Here is a 25,087-nt window from a genome sequence, read left to right as displayed (position 1 = left end):
TTTCCTCTAAAAGGTGTTAGATAGATGACTGGTACAATTCTATTGTTAAAGGAAAAGTATGATTTACAGAGGCAAGACAACTAATTTGAGGTGGAGAGCATATATTTTGAATTAAATAAATTAAAAATTGCAGCCTGGCATTGTGACAATGTCACAATAAATAATTGATCATTAAAGTTATATTTGTTTCAAAAAAAGAATAAATAAAAATATTTTTAAATATCTGAGATTTTATTGTTATTTTCATTTTATTTCCTTTTCTCTCTAGAAGAGAGAGAGAAAAGGAAACAAAATAAAATGAAATGAGATTATTTGGCCAAATAGTTCAGTTTTGAGGAAGTAATCAGTCTAAATACCAAATACATATGTTTAATAGTTAGCCAAACATCAATTATTTACTGTATTTTGTATCAGTGTGGCAGGATTGTTCCCTGCTATATTTAGAGTTATGACCACAATGTCTGAACTAGCAACCACCATGTTCTTGTAGTGTATTTTTAGATATGAATAAAATATTTTAATCTTGTCTATATAATTTTAATCACATCTGTCTATATACAACAATTTATTTATGTCTAAAATTTACTTAGAATGGATGGTTTACTCACATCCAGTTTATTTCTTACCCCCAAAAAATTGTAATTCTCAACAGTGGTCTCATTGATACTGAAGTTCAGACATAAAAAACTGATGATACTGAAGTTTGAGAATTTTGAATCATCAACAAAAATAGACAACATTGTGAGGACCTGAACAGGGGTCAACCGAGAGGTCCGAATGAGAGGGTGTTGATTTAAAATAAAGAGCTCCTTTTCAGATGCTAATGGAAAGAATTAGGTGTCTCGATTGAACAATGCAATTGTTTTTTTTTTTTTTTTTTTTGTAAACTTGTTAAACAATGGAAACGGATAAATTCGAGGAAAACTCGACGAGAGAGAGGAATCATATTCAGTTGCGATGCTGACCTCTCTCACGCCCTCCATCAGGTTTCGAATTGGCACCAGGTGACAGTGAGAGACCAATGGAGAGGTGACTGGGGGGAAAAATTCTAAAACTATGCGATTCAAGTTAAAAAGGTTCTTGGATGCATAGTGTTTCTTCTCCTGGACGTGCATGCTCCAGTTCTTTGGAAAACAAAAGAACATGTGGAAACATTGTTCTCTAGGTGCCTCCTAGCAATCCACAGATTTGTCAGTTCATCCAAAGAGAAGCCGCCGAAAGCCGTGATAAACACCCTGGGGCCTACAGAGTATTTCACCGTCAGTGTCAATCCACAAGTACCGAAGACAGAACTTTTCAAACTTTATTTGGACCTTCCGCACGTTTTGTGGTGCTACCTCGTCAATCAAGGAATTTGTAAGGAAATTTCTACGTTTATTAAACGGTTTTTTTCAGAACACCTGTTTCAGTGAGTCCTAACACTCCCACACAACAGAGTTGACTGCTCGGCTGTCAGAAAACTCCTCACTCTAATCGGCTAATCTCATAACATGAGGAAATTTAGCACTCTCATTAATTTTGTTGGTCATCAAATCCATAGCACTTTGATATATAGAAGTAGATTAGATCTACTCCTATGTATCCTATGTACTCCAAAGTGCTATGGATTTGAAGATGGCATTAAAACTGACTACTTTATATGTGAAGCCTATAAATTAAATTTTCATTCATCATTACCTCATTAATCATCACCAACAACAAAGTGAGTTTATTGAAGAGTATTACCAGAATTTCAGGGCATTAAGCAAGGATTGCAACTTCATTTGTCTCTGCTGAAGACTATAAAAATGAATATGTGTATGGTGCTTTTATCATGGGATTATTATCCCCAGATTCAATGTCTTTTAGAAAATCATACTCTAAAATTCAAACAAGCCTTGTTACAAGCCTTCACTTCAGAATCTGCTTGTTGGAAAATTTTGTCTCTAATACCAGTACAGTGAATGTCATTAGGATTTGCCACTCAAAAACATCTACACAATCCTGCAGATATTACTTTATTCCTGCACATGTTGGCTGCTACTGAATGGAAGTGTCCTTATTGTGGTTATATGAATCATCTTCTCGATAGGTATCCTGCTTGAAATGAAAATTGTAACAAATTTGGAAAGAGAAGATACTTTTCTAGAGTATGTAAAAAAAAAAGGAGAATAAATCAACTACAGCTGCTGTAACTCTGGCAACACTCATTCCTAACTCTTGGCTAGAGTTATGATAGATATATAGTTAAATCATATCTTAAACCAAGCCCTAGCAGATACTGGTAGTTCTGAGAGTTTTATATATTACCATTTTGCATTATGTCATTGTCTCAAGATTATCCCACATTTTGCTCAGATTTCTATGGTCAAATCCACCTTCAATTAGACTGTGAAAGGTACTTATGTTGTTTCTAAACGGCCATACCTATTCAAAGGTTTCATTATTAGATCTGTCTGGTCTCTACCAATTTAATTTTAGGACACAATTTCTTTTTCTTGAGGCCTCTCATAAGTCATTGTTAATCTGTTCTGCAGCATTTATAAGGTACTGCCTGCTCATATTTTCAAAAATCTGTCTAAAGACATAAGACCAATTGGTATTAAATCTATGCATTTGTAAAATCCAATCAGAATTTTATTGATGCAGAAATTAAGAGGCAGGTGGCCAAAGGAATAATTGAAGAAAGCAACTCACTTTAGAGGGCCAGGTTATGGTTATACCTGGATCAAGAAAACACTTAGTTATAGACTATTCTTGTACTATTAATAGATTTACAGAAAGGTATGCATTTCCTTTTACTAGAATTGAGTTAAAACAGACACGTGGATATATTTTTTCTTTGGTACCAATTTAGGAAATATAAATATGAATTTTAACTGTTATAATTAACCTAAAAATTCAATTTTAAAATATAGTCAATAAAACTGATAATTATTTGTTGATTTAGAAGTTACTCATACATAATGTTTTTTTACCATACATTTTTCTTTATTTCCTAATTTTATTTTAATTATTATTAAATCAATTATCTACATATGTATGGTTTAAAATCATCTAGTAGCAGTAATTTTCAAATATTTTTCTTATCTAATTTATTAGTGTAAGAAGTGAAATTGTGTTTTCTTGGCCAAGTTATGGCTATTTTTTTTTCTTAATTGCATTAAAAGTTTATTTTTATATAGGCTATCAAAATGATACAATCACTAAAATGTTAATACAATTTGAATGAAGCATAAAAACATTTAAAGGCATACTTAGAAATCTAATATCCAAGAACATTATGCTGACTGCCTCAAAGACTTGATATTTTGTGAAGGTATATTAAATAAAAGCAATTTCTTAATTTGTTCAAAATTAATTTATTTATTATAATTACAGTCACATTCAGAATTATAGGTATTTTATAACATTGAAATAAGCAAAGTTCTAAAGAAATATTTATATATTAATTTTATATCTCTGCAATCAGCTGAGATAAAATTTCTTATATTTCATTTTTTGAGACCAAGAAGAAAAACCTATAAAATGTAATAGCTACCCAGGAATGGGTTAAAAATAAAAAACAAGAAATAATAAATAATATAAAATTTAAAAAACTTCCTATAAACCCTATTGAAGTTATATATTTAGAGCTTAAATGATGAATTATTAAATTGGAACAACTAAAAGAAATCAATAAAACTGAAAAATAGTTTATCTTAAATGAAGGAAATGATTGTACACCAAAATTAAATATACAGCTCAAAACTCACAAAGGAAAAAAGGTTTGCCCAATTGTAGATTTTAAGTACTCCATGCTATATAACCTAGAAAAATTCCTAAAACAGCAACTTAAGCAATATCAAAACTCACAATACTTAATTAAAAATACAGATGAACTTATAGACGACCTAAACCAAATCAGTATAAAAGGAGAGTCTAGATTAGCTAACCTTGACATTATCGATATGTATCCATCAATAAAATGGGAATTAATAGAAGATAAACTAAAAAATCTAGAAGTTAAAAATGAAATAACAAATTTAATAGAATTCACATATAGAAGCAATTACTTTGAAGTCAATGGTGATTATTATACACAGATAAATGGAATAAGCACGGGATCGGTAATAGGGCCAAAGTTGGCTGAACTAATCATGATAGATATAGATAATAGTATCAGTAACATACAAGGTGTAAAATTGTATAAAAGATACGTCAATGATATTCTAATAATATATAATAAAATGAAAATCAAGATAGAAGAGATCAGCAAACAAATTAATAACATACACAAAGCGATAAAATTTCAAATAGAAGTGGAAGATTTAACCAGTCAGAAAATTAACTACTTGGATATAACAATAAAAGGATTAAAACAAAATTTGGAATTTAGAACATTCAAAAAGCTAGGTTCAGGCAGAATAACAATAAAATATCAATCTAACATGCCATTACAATGTCAAATACGAGGCGTGTTTTTAAAGTAAGTACCGTTTTAATATAACGCCGCTGGAGCGCTGCAGTCGGCACTTAGCGCATGCACGCTGTGTACCTACATCTGTTGGGAAGCCACAAACGCCATTACGGAGCCAATCGACTGTGTTTACTGTTGTTTGTGTGTTATTGAAATGCCGCCGCTCATTGAGAATCCCGCCGACTGCGAAGTGCGTGCCGTTATTCGTTTTCTCAGTGCTAAAGGCTCGAAAGCGGCTGAAATTCATCGCCAAATCAGTGAAGTTTATGGTGAAAGCGTTATGAGTGAAGGAATGGTACGAAAATGGGTTAGGGCCTTTAGTAATGGCCGCACAAACATTCACGATGAGGAACGAAGTGGGCGACCTTCAGTCATTATCGACGATTTGATTTAAAAAGTGGACTGTAGAGTGAAAGAGAACAGACGATTCACGATTTCATCTTTATCTAAAGAGTTTCCTGCAGTTTCAAGAAGTGTTCTCTATGAAATTGTGACCGGACGATTAAATTATCGAAAGTTGTGTTCCCGTTGCGTGCCGAAAATGTTGACGGAGGAGCACAAAACCAAACGTTTGGCCAGTGCATTGACTTTTCTTGAGCGCTACAGTGACGAAGGAGATGATTTTTTAAGTCGTATTGTTACAGGCGATGAAACGTGGGTAGCCTACGTTACACCGGAATCAAAGCAACAATCCATGGAATGGCGACATTCATCATCTCCAAGGAAAGTCAAGTTCAAGCAAACAATTTCTGCTCAGAAAATCATGTGCACGGTGTTTTGGGACAGATACGGAGTGTTGCTTGTTGATTTTTTGCCTCATGGTGAAACGATCAATTCAGCTGCATACTGTGAGACTTTAAAAAAACTGCGCCGTGCAGTACAAAACAAAAGACGGGGCTTACTGAGCAAGGGTGTCATTTTGCTCCACGATAATGCTCGTCCACATACGGCAAATCAAACTCAAGACCTAATCACATCATTTGGCTGGGAACAATTAGACCACCCTCCATACAGTCCCGACCTAGCGCCGAGTGACTATCATTTGTTTCTGCATTTGAAGAAGCATCTGGCAGGGCAGCGCCATAACAATCACGACGAAGTCAAAACGACCGTTCTGCAGTGGTTGTCTCATCAGGCGGCAACATTCTTTGAGGATGGAATACAAAAGCTGGTCCCACGATACGATAAGTGTCTCAATATTAATGGGAATTATGTAGAAAAGTAGTGTAAAATATAGGCTTTCACATAAATAAAAATTTTGTTAAAAATGTTTGCTTGTTTTTTTATATTTCAAAACGGTACTTACTTTAAAAACACGCCTCGTATAATATGTTTAAAATGGAATATTTTAAGATAAAAAATAAAACAAGTCAAGAGAAGTATATAACTAAAGACCTGGCTGAATTAAAAAAGAAATTTCTCTTAGCAGGTTATCCACAACAGCTACTGAATAAATGGGAACTTAAATTAAATAATCCAAAAATAACATAATAATAAACAAAAGAATAATGTAAAGTATACTGTTTTCCCTACATCAAAGGTTTATATGAAAAAATCAATAAAGAAACCAAACAAATGAACTTTAAGCTTGCATCATCGTGCCAAAAAATGTCTGCTAGATTAAAATGTCTCAACCCCTTAAAAAAAAACAATCACCAACTGAAATTAGGAATGTAGTATACAAAATTCCTTGTACTGGCAAAGACAATAAATACTACATAGGAGAAACCAAAAGGAAGTTAAAAGTCAGACTAAAGAAACACATAGCTGATCTAAAATACCACAGAATAAATTCCACCTTTCATGACCACTGTACTTTGAACAATTGTAACATAGACAAAGATAATGCAGGAATCCTTCATAAAGAAAAGAAACATATAATAGGAAGTTTAAGGAAAGTTTAGAGATCAGTAGAGGTGAGAAATGCATAAATAAAAACTCCAGTATAAAAATAACGAAAATTGGCTTGGCATATTATAAATGAAAATAAGCAATAATTCTGTGTGAAATGAGGAAAATTAGCTAAGAACATTAAAATCAAAATTAAGTAAAAAATTAAAATCTCTTCAATGTGTGTTCTGCCACAAGGTGGCTTGTCTAACACATCATTATGTAAATGAACAAAGTCATGCGCATAAAAAAATTAGAAATGTTATATAGGTGTAAAAAACAAGTAAAAATCTGTTTGTACGATAAGAAGTAATCTGAATGATGTAAAATGGAAATCTAGGTATGTTGTTGTAAATTTATAGTAATGTTATTGAAAATTTATAGTATTGTTACTGAAATAAAATTAACACTATAATTAATGTATAATTCCCCATTAGATAACAAGTTGATTAACAGTGAGGGTCAAATGTATAGAAGTGTTTTTAAAAACGGTTTTAAGTTTACAAAGATCTGTGATTTGAAGGTATGTTTCATACAGCATAACCTTTTATTTATATCTTGTATAAAGAGAAAAAACTCAGCAGATAGAATTCAGGTGTGTTCTTATTTTTATAATTAATATTGCTGAGGAGGATATAGATAGTTATATATTGTAATTTGTAACAAGGATGTATTTGTGTTTTAGTTGACCGAGGAGGGGCATGAATAGCCCGAAACATGTACAGTACAAACATTAAGTACACGTATCAACTAAATAAAAATTAATGATGAGATTTGCCTTGTGTCCGAGTGAATACACTATATAGTTGGTGTTCGAGTTGCACTATAAAATTTAATCAGAATCAGATTAAAAATGAAAATTTTAATATTAAAACAACATTCATTTATCATGAAACATCAACTTAGAATAAATCTAAAAGATTCAGATACCATGTGATATTGTGGATTATTAATACAAACCTCTCTGATTTAAAAAATAATGATTAAATTATTAAAATAACAAACAAAAACAAAATTTTCATTCTATATAGATAAAAATATTAATTATTAATTACAAATTTACTATGAAACAATATATTATCGTTAAATTTAAATAGCATCACAAAGAAATATCTATTATTTGATCAATGGATTACGTACGGTCAAAGTTATATACTATATCTGAAGACGCTTCTTTGGCCAAACAAAAATATTTTTGATAATGATTAGACTTTTTAAAATATGTTTAATTTGGCTACTTAAACAAATAGTATTAATGATATCTTCTAGTTTAATTACCGGTACCAATAAACACCATTACATAACATAGCATTTAATACAATATCAAACTAACACTTTCATCCTTATCGAATTGGAAACAACCTCATATAATATTTTAAACTTTCAATTAATAATTTAGGGGCTTGTCATAAGTTCTGAATGATTATTTTTCCTGACAAAGGTCTGCTTGAGGTTATTAAACAAATTGTATTCCAAAAATGGAATGCTTGGACTCAAACGTTTTTTAATTGCATTAAAATTTAAAAATTTGGAACATAAATCAAAATTAAACCTAATGGTGGCATTTATGTAAATTCAATATATACATATAAGGCCACTTGTACGTACTTATTATTTGAGAATACCATATAACCATAAATAATATGAGTTGTTTAATTGTTAGTGTTGCCATGGTACTTATGTGAGGACCATGGCAGCACTAACAGTTAATTAAACAACTCATTATTTATATATTATATTATATTATAGTTTGATATCTTATTAAACACTATATTACCAGAATTAATGGGGTTAAATTTTACCTATGTACACCGTCATGGCTGCGATAGCAATTGTGCTCCCGACCGACTCCTCCTGGAGGAGAGCTGCTGGCAGGCCACCGAGTGTATAATATCACTAATTATTGATACGTACTAGTTATTGATACATGTATTCAAGAACTACCATGAATCAATAACTAGTGACATTATACACTCAGCGGCCTGCCAGCGGCTCCCCTCCAGAAGGAGTCGGTTGGGAGCACAACAATCTCTATCGTGGTCACAACGGTGCACATAGGTAAAATTTGACCATTAAAGGTTTAGTAATGGTGTAAATAGTATTGTAGATAATGTGGAAATAATTTTATGCATTGTTTGAACTGTTACTCACATTACATTTAATTCATAAATTCGAAGCAAAAATTCTCTGTATGTGAGAGAACTTAAATCAATTTTCATTACAGACTGAAGGTAGAAATCTTCAGAGACTTTCTCAATGCAAGATATTTGACCCATTGAGCACCATTTCACAGAAGTATCTAAATAGAAAACATATTTCTATTAATTTTGCAATATTTGTAGATTTCTCGATCTATTTTATAACTAAAAAATATCCTGTAAATTTCAACCAATGTATAAAAATGAACAAAACAAATTATTTCTTAATGTACAAAATCACTTTATGATTTTAAAAGTCCTTATTATTTAGTAATTAAGAAATTGATTAATCAAAATATGTAAATTATTAAAATGACACCAAACGAACCTTTTAATACGGTACTTCTTTAGCATAGAATAACAACAAAATATTGCTGTAAGATAACATAACGCCCTCTTGTGAGAAAATATGAAATTAACGTTAGATCTCGAATTTCTATTCGGTTTAAAACTGTTTTTTAGAAAATTGCGGCGTAATGTAATACATCCTTCAACAATATTTATGTTTATATTTTTCATTTTTGGTTTTCTGGATGCATGTCAAAAAGAAAAAGAAGCTGCAATAAAGAATTTAAATAATGCCGCTCAACGTAATCGAAAGCGTTTTTAAAAATTGGCTTTTACTTTCCTGGCTGTTAAGGAGAGTGGTAAAAAATGCAAATATAACTGAAACCTTTAATATTTATTTATTACGGAAAATTGAGAAATATTACCGGAACTGGAAAATAAATAAATATTAATGAAAAATTTTTAATCGCTTCTCTTTACTGAAGTACTGGAAAAAATCGGTACTTTATTAAAGAGAAGCGAACAGTAATTAAAAAATAGTTCATTCAGGATGTAGTTCATAAATTTAATTGTGATGATAACGATGATAAATACTTATACAATATATGCGTTTACAGTGCTTCTCATAATTCTTTTCTTTCTTNGCGTCAGTTCCCAAAACTGTAATAAATTAATAATTAAAATACTTAAAAATGAATACAGTAAATTTTTGTAATATGTTTTTATATTTACTTACCTGATAAGGATAATTTATGCTTTTCTTTTGTATAATTCCAATCACTCCAAAATGCGTCATTTTAAAAGTAAGGAGTTTGTTTTCTACATAAAATATGTGACAATTTTCATTTATCTTAAATTTTAAACATAACTTAATGCCGCGTTAAGTTTACCTTTATGGAACTCCACGTCTTGTAAACCATCTGTAGTCCAAACTGAAGATTTTTCATTCCAAAAAGCTGGTTGTACTTGATGTAAGTAAATAATGTGTTTGGGTAATCTAAAAATATTTCAAATTATTTATATTAGTTACAGATAAGTCTCACAGTTTTATTTAACTTAATTAATTCAGAAAAAAAATAACACATAAAATTTCATTATATTCATTATATAATCTTCCGTATAATAAATTTTATAATCCATAAATATTTTAACCAATTATCTGTGTCCCAATTAAAATAGCAAATTTCTTTCAGTTATAATAAATATTGTATATCGATGTTAAATAAAGTGTTATAGTGTTGTTATTATTCGTATTTTTAAATATAAAATTATAATTAATGTTCTTTCGTATTTACTTTTATTCTCTATCATAATCTATTACACTAGTCTGTAAATTCAAACTTTGGTATCATTGCCTGAACCTAGTAAACTGATGTAACATAAAGTTGATGCAATAAATCCGAAAATCAAATCCATTTATTACTATCACTGAAGGAATTTTTTCAAAGTCGAAATATCTATATTATACAATTATATGTACTGTACACTATATGAATTTTGTTAGAAATATAAATAATTTGGAACATAATAAAATTTTAAAGTGTAATACAAACTAAATATTCTAAAACAAACACGAAATGTTGAATGTAAGAGATATAACGTTTACACAGTTCACTAATTTCGGTTTAATTTGATATATAGTATAGATATTCAGATAAACCAGTAGATATTATAACAGACATGGGCAAATGTGGCTCCGAGAGCCGCATGCGGCTCTTTTTGAGTTACATGCCGCTCTTGCTGAAGGTGTTAATTTCTGCTTTTTATTATTATTTTTACAATTTTATTTCCACAATTTTGTGAAAATATAACATTTGTTTTATATTATATTTATATTAAATAATAAAATCGCCGTACAGAATAAAAAAAGTACAGAACTGCGGCTCCCATGCATTTTGCAAAACCTACATTTCGGCTCCCACTGAACTCTTGCTTGCCCACCCCTGTATTATAACTATGTACTGTACTGTAAGTATCACTAACAGAAACAAAAGAAAATTAGCACAATATGTTACAGTTTCGCTTTAACCTTTCTTATCACTAGTTTTACTTTAATACCTTTTGCAATGACATTAATGTCGTCGTTTTTTTTTTGTATGTGTACTTTCCTCCCTTCTATGTCTTAAAAAATTTCTCGCTAGAGCATTCAACGATAGTTGGCGAGTATATTGATATTTTATCGCTCTTGATATCTTCACTCATTGCCCTTGTAAAGTTATTTCTCTCATAAAATGTTATCGCGTAAATATACATAGTTCAATCCAAAAAATTATGTGATAAAAATTTCTTGCTCTCAGTTTTGGATTTATCGTGACGTCAATATTCTAAAACATTAAAGAGTCGAGAAGGTTATGAAGTTTTTACCATTATTATTTTGTACTGTATATTTAAGAAAATTTGCATTAAATCAACAGAACAAATGATAAAAATGAAACAAAATTATTACTATATGTGAATTAATTCTAGTGAAAGTTTTGAAATTTGATTAATTATACACTTATGAAATCATGCAAATAATATTTAGACTAAAATTTTTTCGTATTTTATTGTGTATCTAGAAAAATAAATATTGAGAAATCTTAACATATTATTATAATAAAAATTTAGAAAAAAATTAATTTTTCTACATTTTTACACATTGATTTGATTAAACATTGTTTATCAAATTAAACTAAAAATAAAAATGATCTAATAAAAACATGATAATAAATGCCTAATTATAATTAAAAATTTTTAAATTAATGTTTGGAGAGTTTAAATAAATGTTGGTTAAATGTTAATAAATTAAAGGAGACCGCAAATTTAACTACACGAAGTTATTGAATATTTTCCGATTATATTTTCAGATTTTATTATTCAATTTACTACTTGATTTTATTACTTGGTATACCTAACAAATGGTAAAATTCAAAACTTTTCATTAAATTAAACAGATATTTCTTTAGTAATCGAATCAATTCAATCCGAAGAAAATCGACAATTAAATTATTTATCAGTCTTAAAATATAATTCGAACTACAGAGATAAAAACTTTTTCTTAATATTCAATCACATACCGTAGAGTTACAATTATAGTGTCATTTATTTCTTCAGTATTGTCTGTTAAATTTCGATTTATTTCCGTTTCAGTTTTCATTAAGCCGCTTACATCATATGGTTTATGTTTCGGTACCTGTTCTGCCTCTACTAAAAAAAAAACAAAAAAAGGAAAACTAAACTAAAATAAAATGGAAATTCATTCTTAAAATTACTAAAAATTTTACCTTGTTGCACAATCCAACATCCCGAAACAACAGGTAAAGGAGGAATGGTAAACAGATCAATATGAATAACTCCACCTAAAACGTAATAACTTTTCATATCGACTGTGTGACTTTGAGTGATCTTCAGTTGTGCAACTGAAATTTGTTTCCATTAATAATTGTAAGTTTCACGTTTAATCTATTTGTTTTTATAATATAATTATTATTAAAAGATACTAACAGTTTAAATTGTCTAAATCATTCCTTTCTGTTTCCTTAATATGGGACATCGACTGTAAGTCCGTAACTTTAATTACCGCAGTCTATAAAATAAGTTTTTCGTATTAGAAAACATAAAACAATATAAAAAAATTCATACATTATAATTTTTACTCATATATTTAAATATATATACAACACATATACTGTACTGTACGTATTTAAACATGTTTATATGGATGTAGTTCATAAATTTAATTGTGATGATAACGATGATAAATACTTATACAATATATGCGTTTACAGTGCTTCTCATAATTCTTTTCTTTCTTTCGTTTCTTTTCTTTCAAAATTAGTTTTGTCAATTATAAAACACTTTATTATAATTTTTATACAAGGGATATTTATCGTCTGTCGTGAATTTCAGTAATGGGGTGAAACTGTATGTGTTACATAGTCTTAATTTAGTCATAGTGTGAGTTCCCAGACGAGGTTCGAACTCGAATAAACCGTGAAATTCTTGCTCGACACAAAATGTAAACAACGAGACTCGGAACGGTTCGAGTATGTGTCAAACTATCTGTCAAGGTCTTAGTGGAAGACAAACTCTAACACGAGCGCTCATAAACAGGTAGATCTTTGACTCGCGTGTCTATAAAATGTTGGCCGAGATAAACCTTTTCGAACAAAAAAATAGGGAAATTTTTGATAGATGAAAGGTGAAAATGATCGTTAAATTCTTAGACGTCAAGAAATGGTAAACAACAGCCTGAGTTATGAGTGCAGGTGTTATTGTTTTATAAATAGTCACCGAGCAGAGTCGACAAAGAGGTATCAGATGGACACCTCGAATCGGACCTTTCCCGCGACCCGAAAAAGTTTCGTCTTGCACCTGGAGACAAAGGAGAGACAAATCGGGAAGCGAGGAATGGGACGAGGGACCAATCCGAAATGCGAACAGTGGGGGAAAAACTAAAAAAATTGGAACTTCAAGGTCGAAAGAGTCTCCTCTAGATTAAGCCTACCGTCGTGATTTAGATTGTGTTGTGCAACCGCCGATCACCCAGGACGCAGCAGCTTAACAACGAACATCTGTATCGTCCAGTGATCCTTCTCGTCCGCCCGGGCTACGACCGATCACCCGAACTTTCGCCGTTCACAGGAGCACCGAGATTTAGAATTGTCCAATATCGGTGTAAGCATGAATTCGAACAAATAAACGGGTTTTCTTTTGTAAAACACTTGTTCTTCATTTGCCTCCTTTGCCACCAGCCACATATGCGGTTTCCCTTAGGCTCATTCTGACGCGAGATAAATTGTTTTTCCCTTAAAGTCGGCAACCTTACAATAGTCAGAATACTGCATAATAAACCGGAGGCTCCTACCAAAATGTTTCTATTCTGCAGGCATATCATTATTTCCAAAATGATAGAAGTGTCCACTCGTGGAAGGAGAGTTTCTACAGAAAGAAACAAATTGAAACAACGGAATATATACAATTCCATTGTCATTACAGAAATTCCGGATAGAATTGGAAACGACCTCATATAATATTTTAAACTTTCAATTAATAATTTAGGGGGCGTATCATGAGTTCTGAATGATTATTTTTCCTGTCAAAGCCTGCCGCGAAGTTCTATCTAGCAAGAGCCAAATCAAACGAACAGTCTGAGTTCTTCATCAGGTAAGACTGAATACTTATTAAGAAATTTTGCAGGGCTCCATCTCTTGTGAAATATAATAATTTGGCAGGATGGCACAGCGGCATAGCGAACATAACTGGCGCCCAGTGCACGACACTTTATTGACCCCCCTTCCCCTCCATAAAGAAATCTTGTTTGTCTTGGAGACCATTTTGCGCTCTTCTGCGAGTGGCGCCCGGGGCATGATAGATTCCCTTATCCCCCCTCGCTACGTAGTGAGATGACAGTCTGACTACTTATTTAGCTTTTATAACTCGATAAAAAAAAAATCCGTCTGTTCGTTTGATATTTGAAGTAATTACCGGATTAGTTGTATTTATTACGTATGGAAGGGTTTTTTAAATGTTTTATAGTTTTGAAGAAACAAACGGAAGGATAAATTTTCAAAATAATCCTAAGATAACAATTTTATTTCTCGAGAAAAACATCGCTTTCCAAATAGTTTATATGCCTCTAAAAGTGTCTCTAAAAGTCCTTCGAACGTATTGTTGAAAATAGAACTTTACGCGTTAGGCCACTACCGTAAAAACGGGCGTAAAAAGCTTGGTTGTAAAATCTTTTAATCACGTGACCTATTTGTGTTTGCGTCGGGATTGCGGTGGAGGCAGGGCCGTGCGGTAGATTTTCTCAGTATGACGCAAGTCTTCGAAATGCCGCCCCTTAAATCTTTTTTCTTTAAAATAACTTTCGATTGTGATTTTTTTTAAAAACTGCACAAAATGTACGAATACTATTTTTATTTTGAAAATATAAACTACTATAAAATATTGATATCAACTATCAACTACAGTTTTACTCTTCTAACTTTAACTGTAGCAAATTCGTTAATTAGGGATGTGTAGTTTAGAGTGGCAACTAATGTAGATTTAATAGAAATAAATGATAGATTTTTAAGTTTTGTTTGACATATTGAACTTCTTAAGTAGTGTTTTATTAATTTTAATTTGGAGAAACTTTTTTCCTCACTAGCTACAGAGACAGGGAGTGTTAATAAAATTCTCAGAGCTACAACAGTATTCGGATACAAAGTAATTAAGTTATTTTGGCACAAATTATTTAAAACATAGGTTTCATAGAATATGCTAGTATTCGGGATATATCACACAATTCTTCTTGAAGATCATTTGCTTTTTTATCTGATTCATTTTCGACCGAAAGTGTTGACTGGAGACTGGTACAATAATTTTCTAGCGTTTTTTTTAAATCTAAATCCTTGTTTTAAAATGTCGTATAAAAACTGAAAATTTTTGGTATGGGTTTCCAGAAGCGTGAATCGTTCATTCAGAGAATTAAAGGTAATATCCAGAATATAATTGAAAAAGTTTATTTTAAATTTACTCTCTTCTGTTAAGAGTTTATCCACAGCTTCTTCAGTCAAATTGATGCTTTTTCCTTTTGGCTCTAACTTCAGTTTCGGCAGGAAATTCTGTACTGGATTCAAGATTCTCTGCAATCTCATTAACAGCAATTTTCATCTGACCATATCCAGATTGTCTATTACTTTTTACTTTTTGTATGGTTTCTGATAACATTCTTACACAATCTGACAAATTTATAGTTACAGATTACAATAGCTTCGAGACTAAATTTATTTTAAATAAAATATCATGCCAAAGAATTACACCGCATATAAACTTGTAATTTTTAATATTTTTTGCTAATCCTCTTGCTTTAACTTTAGTTTCTGCATCTATGTTGACGTCTTCTATTATTTAGAATAATGCATCATAGATTTCACAAAGTTGAAATCGCTGCACTGTCTTATTTTCGGGGAAACACGGTAGCGATTTTTGTTATTTCGACAATTTTGCTTAAAATTTCATTTCCTATCAAATTTATCAATTCATCTTGCATCATGCTTAGATAAGTCAGATCATTTATCAGACTCGTGTTGAACTATCGTTATTTTATTATTATATCCTATTATACCCTATTAAAATATGGTAGATAAAATAACGATAGAAATGAGTTGCAAAGCTAGTAAGATTTGTAGGTAACAGAATATAATCTATATCAGGGGTGGCCAATAGTTTTTGCCCCCGGGCCTAATTCGAAAGAAAAATTTTTTCACGGGCCGAACCAAAGGCTGCCCTAGCAAGATTTTGAGGTTGTGCGAGATCTCATTGGGGTGTCACCCCGTAGAGACTAAATTGTACATAGAGATTACAGATACATTTTTCACATTATCATGTATTATCAACATTCTACGCTGTGCTGAAGACATTTGTAATGGAGAGTTAACTCGAATCGCACAGTTACTTGTTGACCTTTTTTTTTTAGCCGTCAGAATTTTTCGTCGAGATATTCGGACTTAAGAAAGGAAATCAAAGTTTTCTTTCTGGTCCGATACGTAAACTCAGGTGTTACGAGACTTACATCAATTAATTTTTTTTCTTCGTATTGTTTATTTTATGAAATTTCTTTCCAGAGTGGAAAGCTCTTAAACATAATTTAGTGCGAAGTTCGGACCTCGTCCGGAACCTCACATCGATGCACAATGCTCTAGATGTTAGTAGTGTCTTGCCCCCGTACATCATACTTTTCCTGTTAACAAGAAAGTCATGCCAGTCATCTAACTAGCTCTGTTCTGGAGAAATAGCATGACATTCGATCAAAACTGAAAGTTCATATATAGTTAATCGGTGCCTCTGGCTCCTAAGCTTTCCACATCTGGCCTCGACTTTCATCTATATAACTCCGTTCTCGAGATTAAGAAAGACAACAGAAGACCGTCAGACGGACGCCAGTGAAAATTTATACGTGGATCGGCAATTTTAAAATTGCAGCCCAATTATATTTATATGGATTTCTCGAATTCTGATGTTTAAGTGTTCAAATTAAAATTCGCAATAAAATTAACTTTTAATCGGAATGAAAAAACTCTTGAAGAAAAATCGTGATAATTTGGGGATGTCAAAATCTGTATAATTTATGAAAAAGGTGTTTTTCGTTATTACGTTATCTAATAATGTAATTCGATAAAAAAAAAAAGACAGACGAATGAACCGAATTCCCTTTGCTTTGAACATTTTAAAATACATCCGAAACTCTTTGCATCTAACGTTCAAATCAAACAAAATTATAAAATTTAAACTCGTCACTAAAAGGACTTTTGGATATTTACGTTTTTCTACATTATAAAGTACTTTTTTTGATTTAACATCGTCAAATTAATGCTACATACTGCAATTTCGCCTATTAAGAGCAGGTATCCATATTCCTAAATTTTATTTCTCATTTTCTTTCCAAATATACATTTATTCAAAAACATTAAACTATATAACAACATAATGACTTGTTTAGTTGAATTAATTTATTCATATTTTTATGTAGTCAAACTAAATTTAAATTTTGATGATAAATATTTGTTCAAAATAACTAAATAAATTTAGGAAAAAAATAATAAAATAAGTTATAATACGGTTTAATTCAAGTAACAGTTTCTGTGTTCACTTTCCAGTAACTTAAAACTTTTATGGACGACAAGAGACAATAGACACAGTTATAATACTGGGCATTACACAAAATCAATCTTCGTTGTCCATCATCTGAAGCTTTAGACTGAAGAAGGTGGTAGAGAGTCGCATAGAACTGTTAAAACAATTTAATTAGTTTAGAGGCATTTTATAACAGTTTTATTCTAAAAGTAAATTTTACATTACTTGATTATCTTCCATTAATTCCTCTTTAAAAACTAAGCTTGGTTCTTTACTCTTAAGAAAAAAGCATCGGTCATTTGTTACCATCAATGTCTCTGCATTTAAATACTAATCGAAGGAAAACAAACGGTCAATTATTATTTTTTTACGTTGTTTTAGTTTAAAAACCGAAATACAAACAAAAGTTACTTCTGCTTCTTTTCCACAAGTTTCAGCACATGTCAAAATACATTTTGAAGATCTTGAAATTAAATTCAAAGAATTTGGAGCAAACATAAATGTGTTTGATGTTAAAGCCATAGATTGATATATCTTATCTTCCAATTTACTTTCCTAATTTACAGAAATGGCATTAATGAAACTGTATAGAATCAAAATATTAAATAAATAAATAATTATATTTTGATTATATATAAAATATTATTTTGAACCTTGATAATTTCTTGAAAACAAGTTCCAGACTCTTCCGCAAATAAAAATACACCAATCTCTTTCAGATACTAATAAAGAGAAATTTTATCGTTAAATAACATTAAAATTTAATAGATTTATTACTTTTAACGTATAAATTAGTTTACTTTTAGTAAATGAGTAGGCATCATCCAATCATTACATATTTCCTGATGCAAAACTTCATCTCTCAAAATTTCGATTTTATTTATTCTACAAGCATCTTCCAATATTTCTATAACAACGGATAATTCCTTTCCAGTTATAGTTAATTGCGAATGGTTTATTTTTATTAATGGCGTCAGTTCCCAAAACTGTAATAAATTAATAATTAAAATACTTAAAAATGAATACAGTAAATTTTTGTAATATGTTTTTATATTTACTTACNGTGCAACATAAAAATATAAAAATAAATTTTAAAAAAATTTATTAAATCAATTACGTTTGGAATCCAAACGAAACAAGCAATTATTTATTGTGACACGTCACAATGCCGGGCTGAAATTTTTAATTTAAAATATATGCTCTCCACCTCAAATTAGTTGTGTACATCATACTTTACCTTTAACAATAGTGTCGTGCCGGTTATCTATTTAACAGCTTTTAAGGAAAAATTTTTGAATATAACATGACTTCCGGTTTGCATCGGAAGTTTGTATATAGTTAATCGTGGCCTTCTGTCCCTAAGGTTTCCAGGTTTCCATATCTGGTCTCGTCTTTCATCTATCTTATTCCATTCTCGAGATCAAGGAAAGACAGATGACAAACAGACGAAAGTGGAAATTTATAGGTCTAGAATGTCTTCAAATAGCCCAATAACTCAGAAGCAGTTATAAACTAACGAGTACAATACAGGAATGAAAAATATGCATTCAAAACGGACCGCTCGATTAAAATTTCTGGGTTTTTCAACAGTCCGTATTCGATCCCAGAACTAATAGAAACTAGGCTGGTGCTGATGATCGTAAACGTTAACTTCGCAAGCATTCGGTCATCGATCAGATGCAGGAGATACTGCTCAATATAGTCTCAATTATAAAACCTGAAGGTTGAACAGTGTGTTCAATGTCCGACCATAACTAGGCTTACCATATATTTCTTAAATTGGGACAATTACGTTCACACACAATTTATTTTTGGAATTTTGGAGATGAAATTAATTTAATGTACAGTACAAAATAATCGCAAATGCCAACTAGCAATTTGAACTCGATTACTATAGGACGTATGCAACAATGATGTGGCCAGTGTAAGCTTCAGTGTTACTAATTCTAATTGAAACAAATATCTAAAAAAATGAAATAAAAATTTCTGTATCTCATAGGCTACACACTATTGTAAATTCTGTAAAAAAAATACCTATGAAAAAATAAAACATCTAAACTCATTAGGCCACATGCTATACATTTTGGGGGAACATCTAGACAACATTAAAAGTACTGTACTTATTTCTAGATACAAAATATTTAGAATGGCAACATTTAGTGTAACAGAGAGGATATTTTCGTTGCCAAATCGCCATTTTACCCGAGGCTGTACTATTTTTACTTCTTGAATATTCGGCACTTTTAAAATTTTCGGGACAAACTGATAAACATGTCGGAATGCAGGAACCACATCACCAAACAGGGACAGTTCCGGTCAAAGCGGGGCGTCTGGTAAGCCTAACCGTAATTGCTCCTCTGTGATACTTAGCGATGTAAAAGTATCAAACTTCATGTGATATTGTCTTTCAAGACTGCCAAATTTGTAACATAACCTCGATAAATCACATTTCTTTAAATTCTACGAATAAAATTGCTTTTTCGTGCCAACACGAAATATGCCACAGTGGCGAGTTTCGATATAAATTTATTTTCTTTTTTATTGATATCTTCTAATATTACTATGCAAAATTTAGTTGCATTTGGGCTGCTTTATATATCTCTAGATAGCGTTGAATAGGAATACTTTAATTACCACCTGGTATTTAAGAAAACATAAAGCTATTCACAATGTTTTTAGAAAGAATTGTTAATTAGTACACTCAAAAGCGAAATCGCAACACCACGCAGGAATACGCTTAGCCACATGCAAATTGCAGGACCGGTAGAGGTCCTGCAATTTAATTGAGTTTGCGTACCCATCGGGTCATGTGGTAGTCTACCCAATTTTGTACTATAAAGATTAGCAGCCGACTCGGGCCATAAATGTTCTATCAACGACGGTTCACGGCAACCAAACTTTCGAAGAAGCGTAGAAAATGTCTCGGAGACAACAGCGAGCTGAATACCACCAGTTAACGGCTGGGAAATGAAAGCATATCCTTGAGTTGCGTGACCTCGGTTTGTCGATGGGCGCAGTTGCCACGCGTGTTAGGCATCCAGCAATGACACGAATACCATCCAGCAATATGGACGTAAATGATGGACGCAAGAACATCTGCAAATACGCCGAAGAGGTAGTGGATCGCACTCGCGCAAGACAGAGCGCAGGTTGTGATCCCTTCCCACTTTGGGTCCCATCGGGACTCGTTCGCCACAGCACGTGACATCCGAAGTCGCCTATCGCCGTCAACGGGTTAATCTGTGGTTGCATGAAGTCGAGCTGCACCATGATGGGGTTTCAGCAACGAGGGTGCCATTAACCGCTTGACGTAGGACTGCAAGCCTGGTATGGTGTCGTCGTCATCTCAACTGTACCACTGAATGGCATTAGTTATTGTCTATAGATGAATCCTGCTGATGAATCTCTGTCTTAAGACTGGTGTGGCGAAATCCCTGAGAATGCTACATGCTAGCCCTTTTCGCTGAGCGTAAAATCGGCCCCACATAGTTTGAAGAGGCATCATGTTCAATCAGCGGACAGCCTTGGTGCACATTTTCGGTACTCTGACAGCGGACCAATACGTCACATGAATTGTGGGGGCCTGTGGTTTGGCCACTGGTGAAGGACGCACTTAATACGGTGTTGCAGCAAGACAATGCCCGACCGCACGTCGCACAGCAAACTCTCACCAGTCTGAACGAAATTAACATCCTTTCCTAGCCAGCAGCCTCGCCGGATCTCTCTCCTATCGAACATCTCTGGGATCTCGTACGATGTGAGGTGCACTGGTGACCATCATCACAAATCATAGGCGACATGCGCACCGCAGTGGATACCTCAAGCAATCATTAATCACATCATTCATATACCTGGAGAGCTACACAGAACGCTGTAGGCTTCTCCATACAGCGGTTTGCGTGGTTGCCCGTGTTGACCATATTCCTTACTGAATAAACAGGTCTCTGTCGTATATCTTTGTTCTTTTAATTATTTGCAAATCTCTCACCTTTACCGGTCCTGCAATGTGCATGTCACAACGCACATTTCTTCGTGGTGTTGAGATTTCACTTTTGAGGAGTGTAATTGGTATTTAAAATCCAAAATATGTTTCAGTGAGAATAATTGCAATGACAACCAGGTAAGATGAGAACTACAGACAGTTGCAAATATTCTGCCTCCTACTTGATTCTTCGTTTTTAACAACGCATGTTGTCAACGAGTGTACGAGAATAATGTCGATAAGAATAAAATACAGTAGACTCCCTATAACGCGGGCTCATATAATGCGGATTCGTATAAAGACAGTAACAGAGACTCGTAAAATGCGGTAAAACGTCATCGCCGACTCGTGTCGCGACAGGATTGGTCGAATCTAGACCAATAGTAGATGAACAGCCGAACTACTTACACGCTACGGAGAGTTTAGGCGGGAAAGTTGAGTTTACTATCGTCTGTACAGTATATAAATTAGGTACTGTAAGTCTAATACAGTACAGTAATACCTCGACTTACGCGAACCCGGAGTTACGCGATTTTCAAATCTCGTCGATTCGACTTTTGTTTGAGCGCCAAGCAACTCTCGATTACTCAATCCCCCCACACTATTGTTCGGCTTACATGTTCAGACGTGTCGCGCGGAATCGACACATAACCACAATTTATTTTGTGTTATTTATTTCTGTGTTTGTTATATCTACGGAAACTTGAGAGACTCTATGTGGTGATTTCTTCTAACCGTGAACGAATCAAAAGACGAGATAAGATTAACGAGAACATTTATTAGCTTACATACATCCGACTTGAGTTTTACACAAATTGCGAAATTATACCACGACTTACGCGAATTCGACTTACGCGGTTATCGCTCGGTCCCACCTATCGCGTAAGTTCGGGGTATCGCTGTACTTTAATTTTATACATTTCTTATTCAACGGCCATAAAAATTATTTCTATTAATGATGTCTCCAAAGTTCAACGAATTTTTCGCAGAAAAATAACTTATCAGAAATCGCCCGCCGTTTGGTGCGATGCTCCGCGACGAAACAAGCTTGAGCAATAGCGACGTCGAATAGTGCACACTCGGTAAGTAATCCTACAATTTTTTGTTTGTAGCATAGTTTATACGGATTATTCCCAAAAAATTATACGTGTTTTGGAAGTGTTGAGTCGGATTAGTCTAGAATCGATTAATTTTACGGAAGAAAACCTTTCAAACTGCCGTAGTCCGTAAAGTGCACACGTGCCGGGCTGTGATTGGCTCATGTATTTAAGGATTCCTACTACGCGAAATTCTTATAAAGTGGAACGTATCTACCGCGTTATAGAGGGGTCGACTGTATATTTTTATTTGATCAAATCTAAGCAATATGTTAATTATGTCGAGAAAACAAATTATAAACTTTATTATATACGATAATCTATACTAATATTATAAAGAGGTAATATTTGTATGTATGTTAGTTTGTACGCAGCAGGTAATCTCCGAAACTACTCATCCGATTTCAAAAATTCTTTCACCAATATTTAGAATGGAACTTCAGGGTGGACATAGGCTGTATATTATTNTATGCAGCAGGTAATCTCCGAAACTACTCATCCGATTTCAAAAATTCTTTCACCAATATTTAGAATGGAACTTCAGGGTGGACATAGGCTGTATATTATTCCGTTAAACATGGGAGATGGATAGTTCTTTACGGTAAGCCTTACGGAAAAGGTTACCGTAAAGAACTCTGCTTCTATTTATACTATTTTAGATGCGGTTTTTTGCGTTTTTGATTGCGTTTTAATAGAGTACGTCAACAGAATGTACACAAAGAAGGGATTTTTCGATATTCCCCCCGCGGGGGAGAGAGACAGGATTAAGGCTTACTCTGAAAAACTTGGCTTCTATTATACTATTTTAGATGCGGGTCTTTGCGTTTTTGATTGCGTTTTAATAGAGTACGTCAACAGAATGTACACAAAGAAGGGATTTTTCGATATTCCCTCTGCGGGAGAGAGAGACAGGATTAAGGCTTACTGTGAAGAACTTGGCTTCTATTATACTATTTTAAATGCGGGTTTTTGAGTTTTTGATTGCGTTTTAATAGGGTACGTCAAGAGAATGTACACTAAAAAAAATTTTTTCGAAAAATTTTCCCCCACGGGGGAAGTGTTATACATTTATAATAGATACATTTTGAGCCACAACAAGGCGTGGCGGGATTTGCTAGTATAAAATGTAATAAAAATGCTTACTTTGGATTTAGGTTTACGTTTCCTTCTTCGCAAACCTTTCTTAATATACTTAGTTGAAATGTCCAATTTTAGATTTGAGCTTTGGCGTGTATATCTTTTCGGCACTTCAAATGCTTCTAAATATTTTCTTTGCCTTTCTTGAATTAAATGAATTTAATTGCAAAGTGCACCAAAATTATTTATGTTGAATACAATATTTACAAACCTGTAGCATTTGAAGACGGCGTTCCTATATCACTTTCAGTCGATGCTCCTATATCACTTTCAGTCGATGCTCCTTCTTTAATTGATTGAGAATATAATTCCGTATCTGAATCTGGCGTAATCGTACAATCACTCGAAAATGGATCGAATGTTGTATGTAACACACGCACAGCACAAATAGTTAACAATAATGTGTCAGGTAATTGCAAAGAATAGCCGAATTCAGTGAAGGAAGGTCCTTTACGCCTAGAATTTTGCGAAATGCTAGTCCATAGACATAATATAATTGATGGTTTCTTAACCACTCTCTCTCTTTGATCTAAAACACTGATGTCAGTTTCTACGTATTGCACATCATATGTGTTCGGATCATAATAATCATTTGAATGCTATAGTTAAAAAGAAAATATATAATTTACAGTATAGTAATTTAAATTAAAAATAAAATTTAAATATCTATAATATCAGAAGAGACTTTTTACTTTTTCTGTTTTGTGGACACTAAGAGAGCACTTTTTCAAGCCCATCAGGAGTTCAAGCCACCAGATGATGAGGGACGGGACATAACACATATGGGATAGACAATCCCCAAAAATTCTTGGGGCTTTTCGACCTTCCGGATTCGACATTAGATCTCCAAATTTGGCTTTGGTTTGGTGGATTATAGCAACGCAACACATGGGCGATTTGCTAAAAGGGAGGCCTTCAGGAAGAACTTTCAATAAGAAACGTGGACCTATCAGTACTCAATGGTTTTATCTACTCGGCTTTTTCGGGCGCAAAACTGTCCAACTTTATCTTAGGAAGTTATTTTAAATTCGTTAAATTAATATTCTATCAATATATTATATATTACTATTTTAGTTTATTTTTTGAAAATGATTACTAAGTTATACGTGATAAATTGAAACGATGGCATTCGCAACGTAGGAAGAAACAATGCCGAAATGTGGAAAAAAAGCGAATTTTTAAATATTTATATTGTATGTATCCTTTAACATTTTATGCGTTAAATGGTATCTACTGTATTGTAAATTGTTTTTGATATAACGTATATATAGGGGAGATCGGGGCAACTTCGGCATGCGGGGCAAGTTTGTCAAGCGCTTTTTTTAAAAAACAAATTAAAAGGAGACTTTGGTTATAGGTTAGGCAGTTGAGTTTTATTGGTGGCTTGTTGAGTGTAGTGTTTTTATTGTTCTCCAACAAGCGTAGTTGAATTATCAAGCAAATTTTCATTTTCGTT

The 25,087-nt window shown here is 32.7% G+C and overlaps 2 protein-coding genes across 4 annotated transcripts in view; both read right to left on the bottom strand.

Annotated features, from left to right (window-relative positions):
• Window positions 1–8,915, bottom strand: part of LOC111613561 (RING finger protein 141-like) — a 60,418-nt gene extending 51,503 nt beyond the window's left edge. For all 3 annotated transcript variants that reach the window (XR_002754787.1, XM_023354910.1, XM_023354911.1), the window contains exons 1-2: window positions 8,855–8,915; window positions 8,480–8,627 (exon numbers count right to left, since the gene is read on the bottom strand). Coding sequence is in view for 2 of the 3 variants with exons in the window: in XM_023354910.1 (XP_023210678.1) it covers window positions 8,480–8,604 (125 nt within the window). In the remaining variant the exon portion in view is untranslated. The remainder of the gene's footprint in view (window positions 1–8,479; window positions 8,628–8,854) is intronic.
• A 493-nt stretch (window positions 8,916–9,408) lies between these two features.
• The window catches only part of LOC111613563 (protein CASC1-like), a 21,433-nt gene continuing 5,754 nt past the window's right edge, over window positions 9,409–25,087 (bottom strand). Inside the window, exons 5-12 of the mRNA XM_023354913.1 lie at window positions 23,843–24,230; window positions 23,638–23,774; window positions 12,298–12,379; window positions 12,078–12,212; window positions 11,871–12,000; window positions 9,705–9,811; window positions 9,551–9,633; window positions 9,409–9,474 (exon numbers count right to left, since the gene is read on the bottom strand). Coding sequence (XP_023210681.1) covers window positions 9,409–9,474; window positions 9,551–9,633; window positions 9,705–9,811; window positions 11,871–12,000; window positions 12,078–12,212; window positions 12,298–12,379; window positions 23,638–23,774; window positions 23,843–24,230 — 1,128 coding nt within the window. The remainder of the gene's footprint in view (window positions 9,475–9,550; window positions 9,634–9,704; window positions 9,812–11,870; window positions 12,001–12,077; window positions 12,213–12,297; window positions 12,380–23,637; window positions 23,775–23,842; window positions 24,231–25,087) is intronic.

Source organism: Centruroides sculpturatus, unplaced genomic scaffold (genome assembly GCF_000671375.1).
Source record: "Centruroides sculpturatus isolate CEXI.00-Female unplaced genomic scaffold, Cexi_2.0 scaffold1865, whole genome shotgun sequence".
NCBI lineage: Eukaryota > Metazoa > Arthropoda > Arachnida > Scorpiones > Buthidae > Centruroides > Centruroides sculpturatus.
The sequence above is the reverse complement of the archived record's forward strand: the minus strand, read 5'-3'. Positions and strand labels throughout refer to the sequence as shown.